At 38.9% G+C, this 20,976-nt stretch overlaps 2 protein-coding genes across 2 annotated transcripts in view; one reads left to right on the forward strand and one right to left on the reverse strand.

The window, feature by feature from the left end:
• Nucleotides 1–7,546, forward strand: part of ITGB3BP (integrin subunit beta 3 binding protein) — a 49,799-nt gene extending 42,253 nt beyond the window's left edge. Inside the window, exons 8-9 of the mRNA XM_054037111.1 lie at nt 2,916–2,969; nt 5,294–7,546. Of these exons, the coding sequence (XP_053893086.1) occupies nt 2,916–2,968 (53 nt within the window). The 3' untranslated portion in view covers nt 2,969; nt 5,294–7,546. The remainder of the gene's footprint in view (nt 1–2,915; nt 2,970–5,293) is intronic.
• Nucleotides 7,547–8,729: 1,183 nt separating this feature from the next.
• The window catches only part of ALG6 (ALG6 alpha-1,3-glucosyltransferase), a 42,553-nt gene continuing 30,306 nt past the window's right edge, over nt 8,730–20,976 (reverse strand). The window contains exons 8-15 of the mRNA XM_054037112.1: nt 19,791–19,976; nt 18,618–18,753; nt 14,614–14,699; nt 13,830–13,914; nt 12,480–12,550; nt 10,973–11,041; nt 10,623–10,821; nt 8,730–9,846 (exon numbers count right to left, since the gene is read on the reverse strand). Of these exons, the coding sequence (XP_053893087.1) occupies nt 9,649–9,846; nt 10,623–10,821; nt 10,973–11,041; nt 12,480–12,550; nt 13,830–13,914; nt 14,614–14,699; nt 18,618–18,753; nt 19,791–19,976 (1,030 nt within the window). The 3' untranslated portion in view covers nt 8,730–9,648. The remainder of the gene's footprint in view (nt 9,847–10,622; nt 10,822–10,972; nt 11,042–12,479; nt 12,551–13,829; nt 13,915–14,613; nt 14,700–18,617; nt 18,754–19,790; nt 19,977–20,976) is intronic.

The raw sequence follows: 20,976 nt of genomic DNA on the forward strand, positions 1-20,976 counted from the left end.
CAAAGATGCAAGACTGAAAGTTCTTAGAAAAACCTCACTTAATGAATGCAGTTTGAGTCTAACCCAGGTGAGTTAAACATTTTGTCAAGATACTTTTTCAGTCTGTGTGACTTGTATCTCTTTGCACTGGTGGATTTCTTATGCAATTACTTGCACTTGGGCAAGTAAAGAGTTATTACAAGTAAGGATTTTTTTATTCAGAAATCACAGTTAGCACAAAGAAACCAGCAGTTTGGAAATAGTGATCACTATTAAATCAGTCTATTACTGTCCGTTACCACACCATACAATCTGTGATGTCAGTTATTTCCCAATTCTAAATACAGGTAACTGTCAGTAGAATTTGCTTTTTAATGGCTCCTTGTGTAAACAGCAAAATTTGTTTAGTGGGTAGAAGGCTATAAATAAATAAAAGCATGGTGTAAAGTCACACTGGGTGCATTTTTTATTAAATGACTTTATCAAACCTAGACTAGGCCAGAATTGTCAAATTTGGCCCAGACCCAGGCACCATTTTGGAAACCCTGAGTCCATTGCTTATACTCTTTCACTGGGCTGCTGAGGCAGGCATCCTGAGCCTTGCTGGCAACAGCCAAACTGGGAATGTTGGGCCTTCATACAAGTGCACTCTCCCCCCGCACCCTTTGTAAAGGTGGAGCCTTAGTCTGTGAAAGATGGTAGGTGTAAGCATGTGCACACTAAGGATGGAGTCACTTGATTGAGCTACTCTTCTCAGTCATGCAGGGACCAGCTACATCCCTGCTCCCCTAGATCATCTGTCACCAAAGCCTTCCCAACTGGATGTAAACAGAAAAGAAAATACCCAAACAGTACTTAAACTGTGCAGTAAATATACAAGGGGGTGATGCTACTGAAGCCTAGAGTAAGGTGGAAACCCACTGAAAGCAAAAACTACTTATGCAGAGCCAAACTAAGGTGGAAAATATAGGGGAAAAATATCTCCTGAGTGCGAATGTGGTCATATCTAATCTTGTGCATTTCTGAAGCTAATACAGTCAGGTTCCATCAATTCTCGCCAAATTTGGCTGAAACAGACCATGAAGGCCTACCTGCCTTCCACCCATGATCTCTGCATTTCCCTTTCTTCCCTCCCTTTTCATTCTCACACGTGAGTGACAGCCAGATGTTCCAGCCATACATGATCTTGAGCTCACTCTGACTGGCTCATTGCCCGAAATAAGGATAGAAACAAAATCTGCAGAATCCTTAGCACATAAAATGCAGCAACCCCGATCCTGTTACGGGCCTCAGATCTAAACCTTGTTCAACTGCAGTAATCCTGCGACAAAGTGACTCACGAGTCAATGCGCTGCACTGGGCCTGAGTGTGGCCTTGTAGGATTTTTTTGTCTTCATAGCTCAGCTGGCCAGGTTCACAGGTGGGTCCCTTCATCTTGTGACTCGGCCCTCTGGCAAGGTCACGTTTAGTCTCACCCCTTTTGGAGTACACTCAAAGTCCCACAATGTCACATGAGGTTAGTGGCCCAGATCTAGGCCCAATAGTGCTACTACTCCCCCGTGTCTGAGCTCTTCACGCTCACTTCTTCGGTGACATTGTAGGGGAACCCAGGCCCAGGCGCCCTGTAACAAGCAGTTAAGGTCAATCTTGTCAGATCTCTTGTTTCTTCCCTGGGCTACTTCGTGCATTAGCCTGCTATCTCCTCGGGGAGCTTGCATTCTCAGTAAGAGTCTGTCCTAGGGCCAATTCCCAGTGTAACAAAGGAAAGAAAATTAACAGGAAAAAAAGAGTGGCACCAGCCCTTCTATCCTGCATGGTCCTTCAGCCATCTGTATTACTGCTCCATGTTCACAGGCTACCAAAGGCAGCTTGTTCCTCTTGGGAAGTTGAGAATGAGAGGTCTGTCCCCCTCTGGGGCAAGGAAGTTCTGAGCTGGGTTTCTCCCTTTTAAGACTCCTCTAAGTCTGGCATGCTTCTCAGGTGAGGTGGGGCTGCCTGAGCACATAGCTGCTCTTTAACCCATTCTTGTCTAGAGCCGGGTTTGTATACCCTATCACAAGGTGAGTCTATGCTAGCGCTGGAGGTGTAATTTCCAGCTCAGGTAGACATACCTATGCTAATTCTGGCTGAGCTAGCGTTCTAAAACCAGAAGAGTAGCTGTGGCGGCACAAGCAGTGGGACAAGCGAACTGCCCTGAGTACAATTCTGTCCAAGGCACATATGCACACCGTTAGCCCAGCCCGAGGCTCTCACGGCCACGGCTACACTTCTAGTTTTAGCATGCAAACGCAATCCGTGAGTGCGGGTTTGACTACCTGAGCTGGCAGCCATGCAGACATACCCACAGACCACCCTTAGGCCCCCAGCCCTGCCTCTGATGTACCCTTTCCATAAGGTCACCTGTGCTAGTTCTACCTTATTGTGGGAAGAAACTGGTAACTCCATCCTTCCAACAAGGAGGGGAACAGGAAATCTTGCCCACAGTGCCCCTTATGTAAAACATCCACAGGCTATAAGATTTTGCTTAATATTGTCTGTATTTAATTTAAGATTCCACCCCAAACAATTTACTCCTCGATTGCAGAAGCATGTAAACAAACGAGCAGTTCTAGTCTCTCTTTATCTGTCAATATTTCCATTCAAGCCCTGATAGAATACACATTAAATTGCTGTAGCTCTTAATTTTACATTTCCTGGTGTTTATCCAAACTTTTACTTATCTATATAAAAACAATGTATTTTTAAGTGGTCAGAGTTAAGTAATGGAATCATGAAAATGTAAATAGCAAAACATACATTGTAGAAGCTGCAGTTCACAATATTGACAAATTATGAACTCTGGAATAATTTGTCAGCATGTTGATTTTGAGATTTTTATTTTACAAATAAAACACCATCATTCTATTTGTGAAAATTTGATTTTGTTTCATCCACAGAATATGTACAATCTGGTAACAGTTATGAATTCCTTAAATCCCTCATTAACTGAGGTAAGCAAGCTTTCCCACTTCAGTGTTTGACTACGCAAACTAATGTTTACAATTAACAGTAATTATAAGGACTGAATTTATTTAAACATTTGCAAAACGATCATAGGTACAAATGTGCATGATCAAATTGTCATATTTTGATCTGAAGACAATTGCTGTTCATGAATGTAATACCTCAATAATAAAAAAACAAATCTACTTAACATTTCTGCTGATTTGCTGTGCAAATTGGCTCCTACTCAACCTACAGAAAGCTATCATAGTGAAGACTATTACAGGAGAATTTCTCCAAGTCACCAAGGTCAGGTGATAACTAGACGGTTTTTCAAATATTTCACACTTGAATAGGCACATGTGACCAAAGGAATAAGAGAATTTGAGTGCCAGAACAGGTTATACCTTCTTAGATATTATGGGTGACTCTCCTAATGAGCTGCTTCAAAGAGGACTGCCTGCCCCTGTCCTGGACAAATAGATTTACTATTCTATTCTATTCCTGAGGCCTATGCTGCTCGGGAGACATTGCTGTCCATTGTTTGAGCAGTAATGCCATCTCCTCGGCCCAAAGGGGCAATAGGAGGGTTTGTGTAGGGAATCATCTCCACTTAATATTGCCACTTCCCTATGCCCCTCCCTCACGTGTATTAGCAATGTCCTGTGTTTGCTGCTAGCCTATTTTTTAATTCTTTTTTTGTGGGCAGTGTGTTAATGATTTACTGTTTGTACTTTCTGGATAAAATTTCCTTTTAACAAAGTTCCTTTCTTTCTCTAATTTCATGTAAGCCAGATATGGCACATCTCCCAGCTGCTCACTCTGTTTTGTGCCATTCACACTGGTGAGCTAACAGAAGCCACAAGGCCTGCTTTGTGGGTGCTCAATTTCTGTTATTCCATTGGATGCTTCTAGGGTTACCATATTTTGTGCCTCCAAAAGGAGGACACTCCATGGGCCCCGCCCCGCCCATGCCCCCGCCCCAACTCCGCCCCTTCCCCAAAGTCTCCGCCCCCTCCCCTGCTTCCCGCAAACATTTGATTCGCGGGAAGCCTGAAGCAGGTAAGGGGGATGTGGGGGGAGGAGGCGTGGCCCAGGCTGGCCCCCCCGGCGTTTCCAGCCTGGGTCGCCTCGGGCCCTGGGGTGCCGGGCCCGGCCCCCGGCCGACCACCCCCGGCCCGCCCAGCACTGCCGGTCCCCGGCCAAGCACCCCCGGCCCAGCCCCCGGGCCCCTGGCCCAGCACCGCCAGTCCCCGGCCCGCCCAGCACCGGCGGCCCGGCGCACCCCCCGGCCGCCCAGCACCGCCGGCCCCCGGCGGCCCGGCGCACCCCCTGGACGCCCAACACCGCCGGCCCTTGGTGGCCCCCAGCGGCCCGGCGCACCCCCCGGCTGCCCAGCACCGCCGGCCCCGGGCCAGCCCCCGGCCCAGCACCGCCGGATTTTCCCGGACATGTTCGGCTTTTTGGGATTTCCCCCCGGACGGGGATTTGAGTCCCAAAAACCCGGACATGTCCGGGAAAATCCGGACGTATGGTAACCCTAATGCTTCTCCCTGTTCCAGTGACATAAGCAAAAGCCCAACTAGAGACTGACCCTGTCAATCAGCAAAACACTTATGCATAAGAAAACTGTCTGCTCAGGGTGTCATGTTTCACAGATTCTTTTCAGACAAATTTTCATCTTTAGATATAGAGACTTATCTGCAGATTAATGGGGATTGATGGAAGGAATGAGCATATACCCCTCTTTAGAAAGTCAGGTTATTCTGAATATTCATAATATAGTATGAAGCAGGGGGAGTTGGCTCACAGATATTCACAGAATGTGTATATTTAAAAAAATAAAATGCCACAAATCTACAGTGTAACTTTTAATCATGTCTTCACTGTTCAGTCTTTCTAATTGGTAGTCAGTGATATCAGCCTCTGTCAATTGTGCCTAGTAAAGGTATATTTACCTTTTCCTGCTTTTATTGTGTTCTTGTGTAAGTGACAAACATACAGTTCATTCATTTTCTTAATATAAAAAGGCAAATAGTAAATCTGGTGATGGTGAAAAAGCTTTCTGCAGTTGGCAGTATTAGATTGTCCACTTTGATTTTCAACAGTAGCAGGAGAATTAATTATGAATAAAAAAACACCCTTTTATCTTCTAACATCAAAAACATTTTACCCCAATGTAAGAGAAACACAGAATTGTTCATTTTCTGTTGTATTATGTGTTTTTATATAATGAAGTTAGGGATAGGCAGATACGTTATTGTGAACAGAGTAGGCATATGGTAAAGTTGTCTAATTAAGTCTTATTTCAGTCATTCTTTTAACCCCACAGGCACTATGTGAAAAATGCATTCCGTATCAACACAAAGTTCTACATCTGCTTTATTGTACTTAAAAGGAGAGAAGAAATGCCTGTAAATCTATCTCCCCAGCAAATACCAATTAAGGATTGCTCATTGCACAAGGCAGGTGCATATCTAGATAAAATTTCTGGTATCTAATTTAAACTTTACAATGTGCACAACCAGATAATCTCAATGTAAATAATTCATTTCTTCATGGCTCTTTTATGCATGTTTATGTACTACAAGCTGATCTAGATTTACTGCTGTACAGAGTATAAACTGCTTTTGCTACGTGCAGTTATTACAAACAGTAGTTGTGCTGCCTTGGTGTAAAGGCTATAATATGTTTTTAGCATTGAGCAGGAAGAAGCTGAATGTTTAAGGATGAATACTGATTCCCAGGCCTTCAGAGAGACTGAAAATTTCACAGTAATGATATGCTCCATCTCTAGGAATGGGTGCCAGTTTTACCATGAGCAGCAATGACTGCGTGACAATTTGTAGGGCTTTGTTTATGCTGTTCATCAGCCCACCCAAAAGTTGAGATGCTATATAAGATAAGTTGCAGCAGTTCCATGACATTTGCAGCAAATGCTGCCATACTCCAAAATGGATGTTTGCAAAAAAAAAAAAAAAAAATTTTTTTTTTTGGTTGATTGTGATCAAATAACCTGGGAAATTACATTATGGTAGGAGTTAATTCTGAATACTCAACAAGTCCAATTTGTTTTCAGATAGGTAGCAGACAGTTAGGTTCCCTAACCCAGGGCCATATTTATACTGCACAAGTGGATGCTATTGGCTTAAATGAGAATGTTTGTGGAGTAAGGCATAACTGAACATTAGTAAAGGTATCCAAGGCAGGCCCTCACTGTTTACATGCATGTACTTAGAGTATGATTTAGTCTAGTGTATGTACTTAGTAATATAAGGGAAGAGTTGGTGTAAAAATGGGTTTGCTATTGTTTCCGCCATCCTTTGCATATTTCTGATTATCCTAAAAACTCTCCACCTTTAGGCAGAGTTGCCAAATTTGTAAAGGCAGCTGTGGCCTCTCTTGTGTGTTGGGTAAAAAGTACAGGAGATGTACAAAAAAGGTGCGGGAGTCTGAATATTATTTTTTACCACCATTGTAGAGTAGTGCTTTTCAAACCAGGAGGCGACTAGCATTTTACAATAGAAGTTTTGAGTTAGACAAAGCTAAAATGATGAGTAGTGCAGAGATGTTGCCAGCTTTGTATACTCTACAATCACTCTGTAAATGTAGATATTTTTGAAATAGCAGAAACATCCCTTTTTAATAGATATGCAACCTGATCCAAAAAGGCATTTGGTGTGCAAGGAGAACGCAGAATGTCTTAAGTTAGACAAGGGACAGTCAGCAACTAATGTCAAGTTAGTAAATTATTTTTACCTTGACCCCATAATGTCAGAATAACCAAGCTTAGCAGTTTGTTTTATTAAGGAAAACAGAAAATGCAGGGCTGAATGGGGAAAAAGATCTAAGATCTTGCTCCAGATTTACTCTTAACTATGTGTACCTTAATGCTGTTAAAGCCGTTACTGTTTCTTTGACCTCTTGGTATACTTAGCTTTTGCCTTTCAGAAACAGCTGGGTCTGCTAAGAACCATTTCCCAATTCTACACAAGGTAGATCAGATGACTCTCGCTTTATCACCCTTGGAGGCCATCTGAAGGACAAAGAAAAGAGATACGCACAAAACTAATGTTTTTATATGGTGGGGAACACTTGGCCCTAATCTTGTGATGAATACAAGACAGAAGAGACTAACTGAAATGTGAAACTATTCCACTTTCTTCCATCTTAGTTGGATGTTTTACACATTCTTTTATTGAAAATAGAGGTTCACCACCTTGCTTTAACTTTTGGCAGTGTTTCACTAAGTTTATTTGCGCAAAGTTCTGTAGGAGTTATTTCTCAAAATCACTGTGGACTCTTTCTATGGCTGATACACATAACTACCCACTCCTTTTTAAAAGAAAGAAAATATTTTATTGTGGTTGGAAATTTTGCATGCCTTACACATGGATAATCATCATGGTAACACCCTCTCAGAAGAATGTTAAATGTTTATGGAAAGGTTACAGTTACAGCTTGGAATAAACTGTCATACACTAGGTCAAGTGCTGTCTGTCTACATATATAATTGCAGTTCAGTAATGCCTTATATGTTAAGTGGAATGTTATACCTCGTACAAAATAAAGCTGCCTTCTAGAAGTGTTGGTAATTACTTGTTGACAAGATTAAGACAAGTTGTTTCACCAAGAAGTACACTGCCTCTTTTAATTAAAGAAATGTAAACTCAGTGGATAGAAACTTTTTAAGTGACCTCATAATTCAGACATGGGGAAGTAAGTTCATAGAACACCTGCTACATACACTCATGTCTTATGCTACACACCAGAGACAGCTCTAGAATATTTTAATGTCAATGACACTTTGGTATTTTGCTCAGAGTAATCAGGTTAATATGGGAATGCCCTTAAACAAGGATGGTTCATCCTTTCATGTCTGCCCAATCTGATTTCAGCTTCTAGGCTGTACCTATCTCCAATGGTACCAGCTCAAGGGCTCTCTTTTCCCCATTCAGCCCTTTTATACTGGTTCTTATGATTTCTGCTTTTGTGCTGTATAATTAGTTTGTATTCTCTGAGCTGCTAATACACTGTGCAGAGTGCCATTCAGATAAGAAAGATGACAAACCAGTATCTCAGTCGGGAAGTTATTCCACATCAATGTGCAGAGAATCCACTCGCTCCTTGTTTCAGAAGTAGGTTGTAGCAGCTCAGCTTCCATTTTAGTCAAATTCAGTTATTGTGGTTATACGAAACCTTTTTATTTTTTAAATACTAATTTAAAAGACACTTACCCAAGGCTCTTGGTGCCTTAACACAACATTAATGCAATAAAATCCTAGAAGCATTAACCACTTGAACAGGAACTGAGCTAAAGGTGAACAGTGGAAACTTAGGCAGTGTTGTCTTCCTGCATCTGCTGACAGTCTGTAACAGTAACTGAGAAGTATGGACTGGCTCAGTTCATCTCAGTAGGGTATTAAATCTGAAGCCTAATGTTAACAGAATACATGTCAAAATTAGCTTTCGCTGTTAAACATTGTAATAGATTTTCTGTAAATGTGATTATCCGGTATTGCTTGATGCAATTCATAGGGAAGTAAGTGAGGTAGCAACTACTAGGAACAAGAAGTCACATCTGCCCAGTCCATAAGGGAGAGGTAGAGAGATAGTCTCTCTCCCATGTGCAAGAAGCATCAACTCTCCCATAGCCAGCTGTCCAAAACTCCAGTTCTCTCCCCCACTACCATCAACTTCTACATTTTTCAGTACCAAGTTCTGTGACCCAGAGTGTTGGGACAGCATAAATAATGCAAGGACTACTATGCCCATTAGTCGTTTTAATATTCATTTTAGCAAAAACCTACAGTTCCACTTGTGGCTGATGAAACAGGACTTTGGCCTACAGAATACTCTGAACATTCTAGAGAAGAAAATGCAGTTTAACCAGATTTTAATTTAAAAATTGACAATTATCTACAGAGATGTGTCGTTTGTAAGTTATATTACCCCTATGAAAAAAAGATATGTAGGAAAAACAATAGCAGCAACCACAGCACCCTGAATCTCTTGTTAGAATAAAAATGGACTTCAGCTGGTAAAGGGGTTATTGCCAGAGTAGGATGGTCATGTTACCATGAGCTATGATAGTGAATCATGGATATCAGTGCAGTGGCCTTGATGATTTTAAGCACATCATATGAAAGCATCGTGGCAGTGAAATAGTGTGCAAGGCAGTTTAATTTATATAATCAAAAGGGGCCAGCAAGAGGTACCACTTAGAAGCAACAGCCAAGAGTTATTGTTTAACCCATATTTGTATCTCTTCCACATTTCATGCTGGGAAATGTATGACTTGACAGTAGCAAATTATATTTGTGGCTTTGCTAAATTAACCTGGCACTGCTAGTTAAGGGTCAAGACTTCCTGTATTTAATCATTTACAGTTTACAAATAGCCTTTTCATATTGGAAAACCATATCAGAAGTATTAAAGTTCTTGAGAATATAACAAGTTGAGTTAAATTTCAAACACTGTTTGGTGATAGCTACTCTTCCTCAAAATAAAAGTCATTAGCTTAGTCTTTGTGTTTAAATGTAAAACAATTTGTTTCCTAGTTTTCATTAGCTCATGGGAAATATACTAAATAAGACAGTGATTTAAAGCTGCCTATTGTAACTGATATTTTCACTGAAAATATTCTCTTTCCAGTTTAGTCTTGAGTTTTCACAGGTTAGAATTTAACTAATTGATTTTCTTCTGATTTCTACCGTTTCTTGAGTCCCACAGTACAATAGCATTAAAATACGTCAAGAAGAATAAGAAGTGTAAGCAGGAAACAACAGACACAGATACAGGAAATAAATCTGGTAGCTTCTGTGGAGGAGTCAGTGTGGCACTCATTAAAGTGAGGATGCCCATCAGAGTTACTGAGACAATAAACTGTAAGATAAAGAATGATACATTAGTTACCATTGATTTACAGTGTCAAATCAATAAGAAGTTACTTTCATTGCTTAGGTGCTTTGAGTTCTTCATCCTCTATAGAGATGACCTCTTAGAAAATACAGTGTGCATCTATACTAACATCTTGTGTGCCATTCTCTAAGCTGATATAAATACAGTCAAGCTAATCACCTCAAAAAAAAAAAAAAAAAAAAACACCCGGAGATTAGACAGTTTCCTTCTATATATTCAATACATTAAGGAGTATTTTGGAATGGGATCTTCTGACATGCTGCTGCAAAGTAAGGGTGAGCTCATTACTATTAAGCACTGGTAGTGTATGCAACTGTATAAGGGAAGTGTGAAGACAGTCCCAGCCCCCAAGGCTTGAAACTAAAAGGTCCAACAATACTCTCATTAAAAGAGGAGAGGAAGGATCTAGCTGGGGATTTCTCTCTCTCCCCTTTCTTCCTAACTTACTTATTCTGGGCTTTTAGGAGGGATTTGAATGAAGAGATTTGGGGGGAGGAGGGATTGGGAAAGTATTACATATATGGAGACAGCTTGGAAGAAGACAGATGGGTCTCTTGTGTGTTTTCAACACATGAAGTTGTTCACATGAAACTTCTATTAAGAACAAATGTGCAAACGAGTATATTCCATAAACAGTCTATAAATCTTATAGCCACAAAAATGTACATAATTGTGGGCATAACGCTGGTTTATCATGATTTTTAAAAACAACATATTATGAACAGTTAAAAGTTTCTTACCAGACTCTTAATAATCTTTGGGAATGCCTTAAATGAAGGAATGTATCCCCTAATAGAAAGGGAGAGTGACTTCAGCTGCAGGTCCTCTTCTGAAGTCTTTTCAAATATTGAAAAAGAAGTCGCACATACTGTCAGAAACGCCAGTGTTGTCACCACATAGGCAAGAAGCAGGCCATCCTTCAACAGAAGAGGCAGCAAGCTGTTAAAACAGAAGGACATTAGTCTACATTCCAACAAATTTACATTTTAAGTAACACATTAAAAGGTGAGAAAAAAGAATATGCTTAGAAAGATGTACGAGAATCAAGGCAGGAAGCATACTGTATTGAAGTTAATAGTGTCTGACTCACCTGAAGGTTGACACAAGTAAAAACCATGTACACATCAAAGGAATTTCATTTATCATTAAGCAGACTGGTCTACAATGAAAAGAAAAACAGGTGTACAAACACTGTAATGACAACAGCTTTGCTGGTTCTCTCTAAACTTTTGTTATACACAAGTTTTACTTATTCTGGACCAGAGACTCTATTGTGATCTGACTCCTTTTCTGCCATCTGGAGCCAGACACTATGGCAGAACTCCCTCCTAGGGCAAGAGTGCCAGTACTGGGCCTGCCACCCTCTCACTCAGCATAGGAGACATGGCAGAACCAGGGCAGAATATCTCCTGCACCAGAGCTATGCTTGATGTAGCACCTGGCATCTTTGATTCTTGCCGTCAGCCTCTCACTGCCATAGGGCTTGTGTATATGAACACTCAGTGCACAGCAAGCTGAGGTGTAAATCTACAGTGCCCTCGCATGCCATGCACTAACTGTCCGTATGGATCCTGCTGCTGTGCACTAACAGTTCCCTAGTGTGCACTAACCTACTGCTGATTCAAACCACAGTATGTGCGTGTGCACTAGAGAACTTTTAGTACGTAGCAGCAGGGTCCACACAGACAGTGTGCTACACGTTGGAACACGGTAAATTTACACCGCAGCTGCCACGCACTAGGTGTTTGTGTAGACATGCCGTAAAGCAGTGACAGGCTGACCCCAAGAACCAAAGAAGCTGTGACCACACCAAGCAGAGCTCTGGTGCAAGAGATATTCTGCCCCGTGCGATGAATTGCAGCACAATATGCATTCAAAAGGAACAGTCGCAGTTTATAAGCATCCGTGCCTAGTCACATTAGTAAGAATAGTAAAGTTGTGTGTTCTGCCAGGAAGTTAGAAACAATAGTTTAGTGCCCAGTCTAGATAAAATTGTCCCCTGTGGGCTTCTATGTAAGCTTTCTAATGTAAACCTAGGAGAGGAATATTAAAGGTGCTACCACACCAGTGTTCAAATTTCTCCCACATGATGGCTATGCTTCATCCAACGGGAAGATGACCCTTTGCCTTAAGACTTATCTCCCAACAAAGGAAAGAGAAGGGGAATATATACATGAATTTCCAAGACGGGAGGCCCTTTGCCATGTAGTTATTGAGAAATGAGGGAGAATTCACCCGATTTCACTCATCATTATTACTTACCTTATATATGCTTTCTGGATAACTACATGTCTGTGGCTTTTCTTTGGTTTCCATGGCAGTCTCACCCTTCCCACCCCCAGAATCAGTCAACCCTACCATCTGGACAGCCACGCATATTTTGTGTTAACTCTACCAAAAAGGAAATTTCTACTTTCATAGCCCCAAATTACTTATCATTCAGAAGTTCTTACAGAATGAAAACTATATGCACAATTTTTTTTAAAAAGTCTCTGTTTTAATAGATACATTATTTCTAAGTAGGGAAGAAGCCTGTTGCATTATGCAAATTGGGGAAAAGGGTATCAAAATATTTTTCTATATAAAAAATGACTTACATTGATACTAGAAGAATGGATTTTTCATGTACTTGGAAGGAGAACAGGAAGAATGACAATGCACAACTAACCTAAAAAGATTCAAGTAGAAGAGGTTAATATATATCTGCCCAATGCAAAGTGTAGGTTTCGGTTGGCCTAATTTTATGTAAAGGCTGGCATCAGTATGAAATGTCCAATGTATCTAATTTGTACTAAATATATTCAACTCCAAAGCAATGTGCATGTTTCAATATAGTTAGAGGGACAAGAACGCTGATCTGCACCTGTAACAGGTTGTGGCTGCAAAAAGGAGCTTTTTGGAAGTTTGACCCAGAGTATTCAGAACATGTCTCATGTAATAATGCCCCTATCTTGCAAACGCTTACACATGTGCTTAACTATCCTCACATGAGTAATCCCATCAAAGTAAACTGAATCACTCACATATATAAGTGATTGCAGGATTGGGGCCCTACTATATAAAGTCAGAACTATGCAACTACCATACCTGATATAGGTTTTATTATGCTGGGTCAACTGTGCTCATGAACAACCCAGGCCTCAGAAGTAACAACAAAAGGTCTCATTCCTTTTACTGAACTAAAAATATATTGAGCAAGAATTAAACTACAAGACAATTCTCGGGAAGGATTAATCCTAGTTATAGGCATCACTATTATAAACTCAAATAATACTTAGAAATTATTGTATATTTTAAACCATATAAATCAATTACTGTTTACATTTTAGTGATATCTGTCTTGGTATAAAAGTGCTTTTAGTTTAAAAGGAATATTTTACATTCATGTCGTGTAAATATGCCTAAATTTATGTTCAATGATATTAGACTACAGAGAGAAAAGCAAACATTTGTTAAAAACAAAAAAAGGATCATTCCTTTTCAAACCACTAATGAGCCTGCAATGACTATTGTGGGAATTTTTATTGAATTTGGCAGCCAGTGCATTAAAAAAAACTATCACTCTGGTAACAAAACGGAAGAGAAAGGAAATCTCAAACCCATACAAAGCTTTATTGTGTGGAGAATCTTCAAATGGCTTTTCAGAGGAAAATAATAAAAATACAGAATTAAGATAAAGAAAACCGAGGATAAGAGAAAAAGAAGTATAGACAAGGGGAAAACCTGAGATTTAAAAGACATTAGTTAGGTCCTCCGATACAACTTTGATACTCAATTCTATTGGTGATATGCTTTTTAAACAAACAGTCTCTTCAGCAGATACCAAATGACATTTAACAACATACATAACTCTGCAAAGTGGGACAATTTTAAGGAGAACTGTTGGCCATGCTCCAACACTCAGTGATAGATTTTAAATAAGAAACAATTTAAAAAAATACACTTACCAGAGCAAATTTAAATCGTCGGAGTGATGGCTGAAGGGTTAGTTTTATACAAGCCGGAAGTAGGGTCAGAAATGTAAAAGCAAAGCTAAAAGATTATTTAAAAAAAAATTAAGTTTATCCTTTAATATATAAATAACCACTTTCATGTTTTCAGATAATATTTTCAAAAGCAACTAGGTGACTTAGGGACCCATGTCCCATTTTCAAAAGCACAAATCAGTAGGAGCCTAAGTCAGTGTGGTGTGTGCTCCTAATTGACTTAGGTGCTTTTGAAAATTTTATTCTTCAGTAACTTTTTATCCATCTTCCATAGTGAAAGAGCCTCATCTTGAACTATTTGCTTATCTGAAATATTTTGGATTTATGCCAACTTTAAACATTTAGAAGAAATAATGGAAAAAGTCAAATGCATGTGTTTGTTATTTTTATCTAGCTTCCCAATTTTAACTAATTATTCAGCTCAAATTATACAAACAAACAGAAAAAAGTTTCATAACATTCTAAACACACACAAACCTGGGGAAAATCTTTAATTTTATTTGTATTATTTGGAACTAAAAATACACTATGAACAAAAGTCTTTTTAAAAACTCTGAAAATTTTCTCTCTCGGTTCTTCCCAAAAATTAATGGATGTGGTTTTCAAGAGCATCTTCGTGACTTAGGAACATAAGTCTCTTTGACTTTCAATAGGATTTGTGCTCCTAAATCACTTAGGTGCTTTTGAAAATCCCCCATGATATGACTAAAAGTGAAAGTTACCTAAAAGTCTTCAGTTCTCTTACCTGAGTTTAAGCTGGGTTTGAGGTGACATCACATTCTTTATCTTTATAAGAACACTTAGACTACACCAGATATTGGCTACTTTATCCTGAAAAGATATTTAATGAGTTGTATCTATGTTAGTTTGCTGTTCAAATAATATGATGATTATTTAATATTTTATTGAAAACACATTTTGATACACAAATGTCATATGCTATAATGAAAGGCAATATCGGGTCAGTGTGACCTTGGCTCAAACAGAGAAAATTAAAATCTGAAAGAAACTGAATTAAAACATGAATTAAAATACCTGAGAAATACTTTCTCAAACACAAGAGACCATCAGTCTTAAGTCAAGACCACACACTTTGTGAAAACATTCATCTCTAGGAAAATTTACATCAAAATGATAGCACCTGTGAAACTTTTTTCAAATGTGAAGACTGTCAATTAGGGCTGTCGATTAATTGCAGTTAACTCATTTCAAAAAAATTAATTATGATAAAAAATCAATCGTGATTAATCACAGTTTTAATTGCACTGTTAAACAATAGAATACCAGTTGAAATTTATTAAATATTTTGGATGTTTTTCTGCATTTTCATATATATATTGTATTCGGTGTTGTAATTAAAATCAAAGTGTATATTATTTTTTATTACAAATATCTGCACTGTAAAAATGATAAAAGAAATGTATGAGGTGAATTGAAAAATACTAAGTACTATAGTGGAATCTCTTTGTCGTGAAAGTGCAATTTACAAATGTAGATTTTTTTTTGTTACATAACTGCACTCAAAAACAAAACTGTAAAACTTCAGAGCCTACAAGTCCACTCAGTCCTACTTCTTGTTCAGCCAATCGTTAAGACAAACAAGTTTGTTTACATTTATAGGAGATAATACTGCCCTCTTATTTACAATGTCACCAGAAAGTGAGAACAGGCATTTGCATGGCACTTTTGTAGCCAGCATTGCAAGGTATGTACGTGCCAGATATGCTAAACATTCATATGCCCCTTCATGCTTCAGCCATCATTCCAGAGGACATGCTTCCATGCTGATGACACTCGTTAAAAAAATAATGCATTAATTAAATTTGTGACTTAACTCCTTGGGGGAGAATTGTATGTCCCCTGCTCTGTGTTTTACCCGCATTCTGCCATATATTTCATGTTATAGCAGTCTTGGATGATGACCCAGCACATGTTGTTCATTTTAAGAACACTTTCACGGCAGATTTGACAAAACGCAAAGAAGGTATCAATATGAGATTTCTGAAGATAGCTACAGCACTCGACCCAAGGTTTAAGAATTTGAAGTGCTTTCCAAAATCTGAGGGGGACGAGGTGTGGAGCATGCTTTTAGAAGTCTTAGAAGAGCAACACTCCAATGCGGAAACTACAGAACCCGAACCACCAAAAAAGAAAATTAACCTTGTGCTGGTGGCATCTGACTCAGATAATGAAAATGAAAATGTGTCGGTCTGCACTGCGTTGGATCATTATCGAGCAGAACCCGTCATCAGCATGGATGCATGTCCCCTGGAATGGTGGTTGAAGCATGAAGGGACATATGAATCTTCAGTGCATCTGGCAGGTAAATATCTTGCGATTCCAGCTACAACAGTGCCATGAGAACGCCTGTTCTCACTGTCAGGTGACACTGTAAACAATAACCGGGCAGTATTATCTCCTGCAAATGTAAACAAACTTGTTTGTCTGAGCGATTGGCTTAACAAGAAGTAGGACTGAGTGGACTTGCAGGCTCTAAAATTTTATATTGTTTTAATTTTGAATGCAGTTTTTTTGTACATAATCCTCCATTTGTAACTTCAGCTTTAATGATAAAGAGATTACACTACAGTACTTGTCTGAGGTGAATTGAAAAATACTATTTCTGTTTTTTTTTTTTACAGTGCAAATACTTAAAAAATAAATATGAAGTGAGCACTGTACACTTCATATTCTGTGTTGTAATTGAAATCAATATATTTGAAAATGTAGAAAACCTCCAAAAATATTTAAATAAATGGTATTCTATTATTGTTTAACGGTGCGATTAATCACGATTAATTTTTTTAATCGCTTGACAGACCTAGAGTCCACATATTCTCACATTTATTACACACCTGAATGTATTTAGCTCTGCTTAATAGCAATGACAGAGTTAACCACTAATAAATCAAGAAGTCTAAAGACATTAGCAGTTGTGCTAGGATCACTTTCAAAATTACATTTGTAAGCACAGCTATCGTGCCCATGAAACTCATCCCTAAACAGCTGCTAGAATCACAGCTGTGTAGACATAACAACAAGAAAGCTACTAGCACCAACTACTAAGCCATCTTCCTTGTATGATTACTAGCAATACAGAATATGCGCTTCAAATTTGCTGAGGACTACAAGTGAACAGAGGGTTTCGCAGCACCAGCAAACATATAAGATGCCTACTTCATAGCCAGTAAGATTTTACAACCATCAGCATTTGTTGCTGTTTCTGTAAATGGGAATCAATTCAAAGAACCTGTTACAGGCAACAGAGTATAAACTTACTGTGCATTGCTTACATAGACAATTTCTCAGTTTATCCAGATTAGTATCCAAGTAAGTCACTCCCCTATTCAGTCTGAAAATATTTGGTCTAATATTAGACTAAAATCCTTGGGCTCTTTTGGATTCATTGTTTGTTGACATTTACAGCTTTTATTTTTAAACTTAGCAAAGGGTAAAAAATGCAAAGTGACAAAAGGTATTTTGGTTTGTAAATATCTTTATCTCCCAAGCTTCAATTATTTTTTAACAAGCTGCTGGAGAATATGTTCTGAAAATATTCCTATGGCTGCATCTAAATTAAATGCCACCCTCAGTGTATCCATAATGTTAGTTTTTAAGGGCAAAGATATTGCAGGTTGCGCTGCGAAGCGCGAGTGTAGTCGCGCCGCCAGAGCTCTCTCGCAGCGCTGCAAGTACTCCACCTCTCCGAGGGGAGTAGCTTGCAGCGCTGCGAGCGAGCGTGCAGCGCTGCAGGCGCTGATTACACTGGCGCTTTACAGCGCTGCACTCGCTGCGCTGGGGGGGGGGGGGCGGTGTTTTTTCACACCTGTGAATTGCCAGTGTAGCCAAGGCCTAACAGATGCCACATATATAAGGCAAACCATTTACACTAAGAACAGTCACTTAGGCCCAGATTCAGCAAAGCACTTAAGCACTCAGCAAAGCACTTAAGTCCCACTGAAGCATTACTGAATCAAGCCCTTAGTTTCTACTGTGGGGAAGTCTGTGGTATAGAACTTGCTCTTAAACTTGAGTCAATCTTGCCAGGAGCTAAGCACTCTGACCCCAATCTATCAAAGCACTGAAGTGCCTTTTTAAGCATATAAGTAGTAGACCCACTGGCATCTAGGAGGCTACTTGTGTGCTTAGATTTAAGTATGTGCTTAACTGCTTTGCTGGATTGGGGTGACAGTGCTCAGCATCTTGCAGGATCAAGCCTCAAGAACATTCTGCTGAATCAAACTACTACTTAGGAATAGTAAAAGCACAACTGGTCTAAATAAACTTTTGTAGAAAGTGGTTACTGAGAATATCAGCTAGGACACAAAGCAGGCTTTAATTTACACCTGAAACACTACAGCCATTACTAGTTGTATAAATAATTCCTTTCAATAAAGCTGAGTATTATGCTAACCAAAGGGGAGATTCTGAAGCTGTTAACTTTTACATTGTATCTTCTGACACTGTCAATTACTATGAATCTATGTCAATGGAAAAATGTATGATTGAAGTATGGGTTTGATGATGGGATAAGTGTTGTCTACTCATATAATATCCTGGAAGATGCCAGCTGAGCTAGGGGTTAAATACTGGATTAAATAACTGGCAAGAAATGACTGCCAACGGAGGCAGCTCAGATTACTAGTTCTGTGGTGTGTCTTCCACATGAAATCCCTAAAGGTCACGATGAAGGTTCCTCAAGGGATCTAAGAATACAGAACATTTACACAAACAAAACAACTCGCATACCTCAAACAAGCCTCGATCAATGGGAAAGAGTCTTCTGAGTACTTGCAGGATTTGTTCCACTTCTGTGCAGAATGGGAGCCAGCAAATCGCAAAAGAAGCAACCACCGTAAATGCTATTTTAATTAACAACACTAACCTGTAATAAATGGAGGAGTTTAAGTCAAGATATTAAGAGGCAAAAACTCAGTATATATATAAAAAAATCAGGCACTTGGGGCCTAAAACACAGAGTGTATTTACAGTATACAACTGAATGTGCATAAGCTCACCAAACGTGACAAATTTGAGCAGAGCTACCAATACTAGAGAAAAGGTATGTCATCATCTCTAGAGCAGTCATAAGAAATCCACTAGGACTGCGTCACATCTACTGGCATTTGTCTCATTAATCTGGAGGTCTACTTTTGGCCCATATTTAACTTTGATTCCAGCATGATGAAGGTGTGCAAAAAAAGGATGGTTCATGACAGTTGAGCAAATAAGAGTTTTTTCGGTTCACTGGCAATTCCAAAATATTGGAACTCACACATTTTCAGGTAAAACCAAAAATGAAATATTTCAAAATTTTTGGCAACATTCACTTTGGGTTGAACAGAATATTTCCTTCATCCAAAAATGAAACTGTTTCTATTTTGAGCATTTATCATTTTTGAATTTTTTTATTAAATAAAATTAAAGGAAATTTCTAAATAAAAAGTTGTTTTGAACCAAAAAATTTAAATGTTACATTTTGAAAATGTCAAAATAAAATTTTTGCCTTTCAGTGTTTTTAAAGGTTTTGCTCCCTCACCCCCCTCTTCTTTTCCCTCTCCTCCTCCCCTCCAATCAACAATTTGGGAAAACAGACACATTCATGAAACGTTTCAGTGTCACCACATCTGTAGTTTTTGCTGAAAACAGATTTGGCCTAAAATTTTCACCCAGCTCTAAGTTTAATATATTTTGCTATACTTTCTAAACCCTTAAAACTATTTAGATATTTAGTGTATCGTTTAATGGTTAGAAAGAGATTTGTTCTCTAAGAACAGAGAAAATTATAACATCAGTACCTTCCCCTGGAGCTTAATAGAGAAACAATGGAAACGCAAATAGGATGAATCAAATTCCCAAGGCTAGGCTACCTAAGTGCATTCTTGAGCTAGTGTTTGGATACTGAGTTTTAAAGATACTCACCCCTTTCCTGTAAGGCCTTTTTGGAAGCACTTTCCAAGTAGGTAGCAAAAGAATGGCAGTGAATGGTAGAGTTCCATTTGTTTATAATTTATGGCCAAGCAAAATGCCAGGGATCCTAAAAGGTCCCAATCGTAAGAGAGAAAAAGTACACCCCACAAAGCAAAGCCCAGGCTCACAGAGTTATATATGTTTTTTATGTTAAGGACAAGATGTGTAAGACAGGGAACATGCTGAGTATTGTGACAAGTTAACAGTAAACTAATGCCACAGGTGATAGGTGTAAAATATAATCAAAACAGATGTTGTATAAGTTAGTCTTAATTTTTAAAAATCTAGTGCCAAATATGCAACTATTTTGTTTACACAGAGAAATATTTTAAATTCTATTTAAACAAGTTAGCCAACTGTAACTTTGATTTGGGGGCCTGATCAAAAGTCCATAGAGTCAAAAGGAAAGACTTCTTAAAGAAAGTTTTATGGTTGCACAGATTGTTATTACAATAGTATAGTACAATCAATTAACCAGAGTTAATAAAAAACTATGCTGACATAGTACTCAGTAGGATACAACTAGTGGCAATTCCACATTTTCTTGTGCTTATTTTTTCCAGGGTTATGGGTAAAATTTTCAAAAGCCCTAAATCTTTTTTGCCATACAGCTTTGTATGGAATATTTAAACATGATCATACTTAGACTGTACTCTCTTCAGGGCAGAGATGGTCTTCTTGTTATGTGTCTATACAACGCCTGGCACAAAGGGGCCCCAATCCATGATTCGGGCCCTTAGACACTATTGCAAAACAAATAATAATAATAGTTTCAACCAAAAAAAAAATCTGTTATTTACTTTTGACACTTGAGGCCTGATCCAAAACCCGGTGAAGTTAATGAAGAGACTCTCATTGACTTAGACGAGCTATGGTTCAGGCCCTAAATGCATCAAAAGCAGCAGTTAAAGTGTAATGAAAGAAACTGAATTAGAGAGATGCCCCTGATATCCTAAGAAATACTGAAACAATGTATGTCTCTCTCCCTACTCTGTCTTGGCCAGTACCGATAGCTACATGACAACACATTTGGGTTTTATAAATCATTTCTCAACCTGCTATTTATTCCCTAATCAAAAACCATAATCATATTTGGCATACTGTCACTGTCACAGCAACTAACCATGATGCCAAAAGG

The sequence above is a fragment of the Malaclemys terrapin genome, chromosome 8 (assembly GCF_027887155.1).
Source record: "Malaclemys terrapin pileata isolate rMalTer1 chromosome 8, rMalTer1.hap1, whole genome shotgun sequence".
Lineage (NCBI taxonomy): Eukaryota > Metazoa > Chordata > Testudines > Emydidae > Malaclemys > Malaclemys terrapin.